This window comes from Cetorhinus maximus, unplaced genomic scaffold (assembly GCF_964194155.1).
Source record: "Cetorhinus maximus unplaced genomic scaffold, sCetMax3.hap1.1 HAP1_SCAFFOLD_4982, whole genome shotgun sequence".
NCBI classification, from domain to species: Eukaryota; Metazoa; Chordata; class Chondrichthyes; order Lamniformes; family Cetorhinidae; genus Cetorhinus; species Cetorhinus maximus.
In genome coordinates, this window is record NW_027600880.1 from 2125 (window position 1) to 4319 (window position 2195).

Genomic DNA, 2195 nt, shown 5'->3' on the forward strand with positions numbered 1-2195 from the left:
CGCGCTCTCCGTCTCGCGCGCGCTCTCCCTCTCTCCGTCTCGCGCGCGCTCTCCCTCTCTCCGTCTCGCGCGCGCTCTCCCTCTCTCCGTCTCGCGCGCGCTCTCCCTCTCTCCGTCTCGCGCGCGCTCTCCCTCTCTCCGTCTCGCGCGCGCTCTCCCTCTCTCCGTCTCGCGCGCGCTCTCCCTCTCTCCGTCTCGCGCGCGCTCTCCCTCTCTCCGTCTCGCGCGCGCGCTCTCCCTCTCTCCGTGCGCGCGCGGCCCCCCTCTCTCACCCTCTTCATACGGGATTCGAGGTGATGTTGTGGATGGGGGTGAGGGGGCTGGTGGAGATCAGGGATGGGAGCGAGATTCGGGTGGTGGGGCCTGTGCCTCTGGGTCTGGTCCTGACCTTCCTCTCGTGTGTGTACCCACCCCAGCGGCACTGCAGGCCCTGAAGAGGAAGAAACGGTACGATCAGCAGCTGACGCAGATCGATGGCACCCTGTCCACCATCGAGTTCCAGCGCGAGGCTCTGGAAAACGCCACCACCAACACGGAGGTGCTCAAGACCATGTCCGATGCCGCAAAAGCCATGAAGACGGCTCACCAGAACATGTGAGTGGGCGGAGAGTTCGGGGTATGGGGGTGGTGGGAGGGGGCATCAGGGGTCAGAAGCGGGGAGCGACCTCACTCGGCCATGGTGTGTATGTGTGGGTGTCTGTCCGTGCGTGGGCGGGTATCTACGTGCACGCATCTGTGTGTAGCTCCGTTTGTGCCCCGTGAGTGTTCGTGTGAGAGCTTGTGCGCGTACAAGCGGGCGAGCCTGTGCGTGGGCGAGCGCGCCTGTGGGCGTGTGTGTGCGCGCGTATCTGCGCAATTGTCTGCTCTCCCGACCTTGTGATCCCGACATGAACGCTTTCCCCCCTTCTCTTGCCCGATGACCCAGGGACATTGACAAGGTGGACGACCTGATGTCAGAAATTAATGAGCAGCAGGAGTTGGCTCAGGAGATCTCCGACGCCATCTCCAGACCCGTCGGATTCGGCGATGACGTGGACGAGGTGAGGAAGACAATTCTCCTTTTCTCTCTCTCCCTCTCTCTCGCTCTTTCTCTCTCTTATCTTGCCTGCCTCCATCCCCTCTCCCCCCCACCCCCCGCCATGCCACTCCTCCCTCTCTCTCTCTCATGCTCCCCCTCGCTCCCTCCTTCTCTCTCTCCCTCCCCTTCCCTCCCATAAGACCATAAGACATAGGAGCAGAAATTAGGCCATTCGGCCCATCGAGTCTGCTCCGCCATTCAATCATGGCTGATAAGTTTCTCAACCCCATTCTCCCGCCTTCTCCCCGTCACCTTTGATCCCCTTACCAATCAAGAACCCATCTATCTCGGTCTTAAATACACTCAATGACCTGGCCTCCACAGTCTTCTGTGGCAATGAATTCCTTAGATTCACCACTCTCTGGCTAAAGAAGTTTCTCCTCATCTCTGTTCTAAAAGGTCTTCCCTTTACTCTGAGGCTGTGCCCTCGGTTCCTAGTCTCTCCTGCTAATGGAAACATCTTCCCCACGTCCACTCTATCCAGGCCTCTCAGTATTCTGTAAGTTTCAACAGATCCCCCCTCATCCTTCTAAACTCCATCGAGTATAGACCCAGAGTCCTCAAACGTTCCTCATAAGTTAAGCCTTTCGTTCCTGGGATCGTTCTCGTGAACCTCCTCTGGACCCTCTCCAGGGCCAGCACATCCTTCCTGAGATACGGGGCCCAAAATTGCTCACAATATTCTAAATGTGGTCTGACCAGAGCCTTATAAAGCCTCAGCAGCACATCCCTGCTTTTATGTTCTAGTCCTCTCGAAATAAATGCCAACATTGCATTTGCCTTCCTAACTACCGACTCAACCTGCTAGTTAATCTTAAGAGAATCCTGGACTAAGACTCCCAAGTCCCTTTGCACTCCAGATTTCTGAATTCTCTCCCCGTTTAGAAAATAGTCTATGCCTCTATTCTTCCTACCAAAGTGCATGACCTCACACTTCCCCACGTTGTATTCCATCTGCCACTTCTTTGCCCATTCTCTTAACCTGTCCAAATCCTTCTGCAGCCTCCCCGCCTCCTCAATACTACCTGTCCCTCCACCTATCTTTGTATTATCTGCAAACTTAGCCAGGATGCCCTCAGTTCCTTCATCTAGATCATTAATGTATAAAGTGAAAAGT

General features: G+C 56.0%; 1 protein-coding gene across 1 annotated transcript; it reads left to right on the top strand.

Annotated features, from left to right (window-relative positions):
• Positions 1–316: 316 nt before the first annotated feature.
• LOC144678632 (charged multivesicular body protein 4c-like) lies at positions 317–1082 on the top strand (the record flags this gene model as incomplete). Its single annotated transcript, XM_078538363.1, has 2 exons — positions 317–594; positions 926–1082. Coding segments are annotated over 2 exons (435 nt in total), but the record flags the coding sequence as incomplete, so codon positions are not given.
• Positions 1083–2195: the final 1113 nt, after the last annotated feature.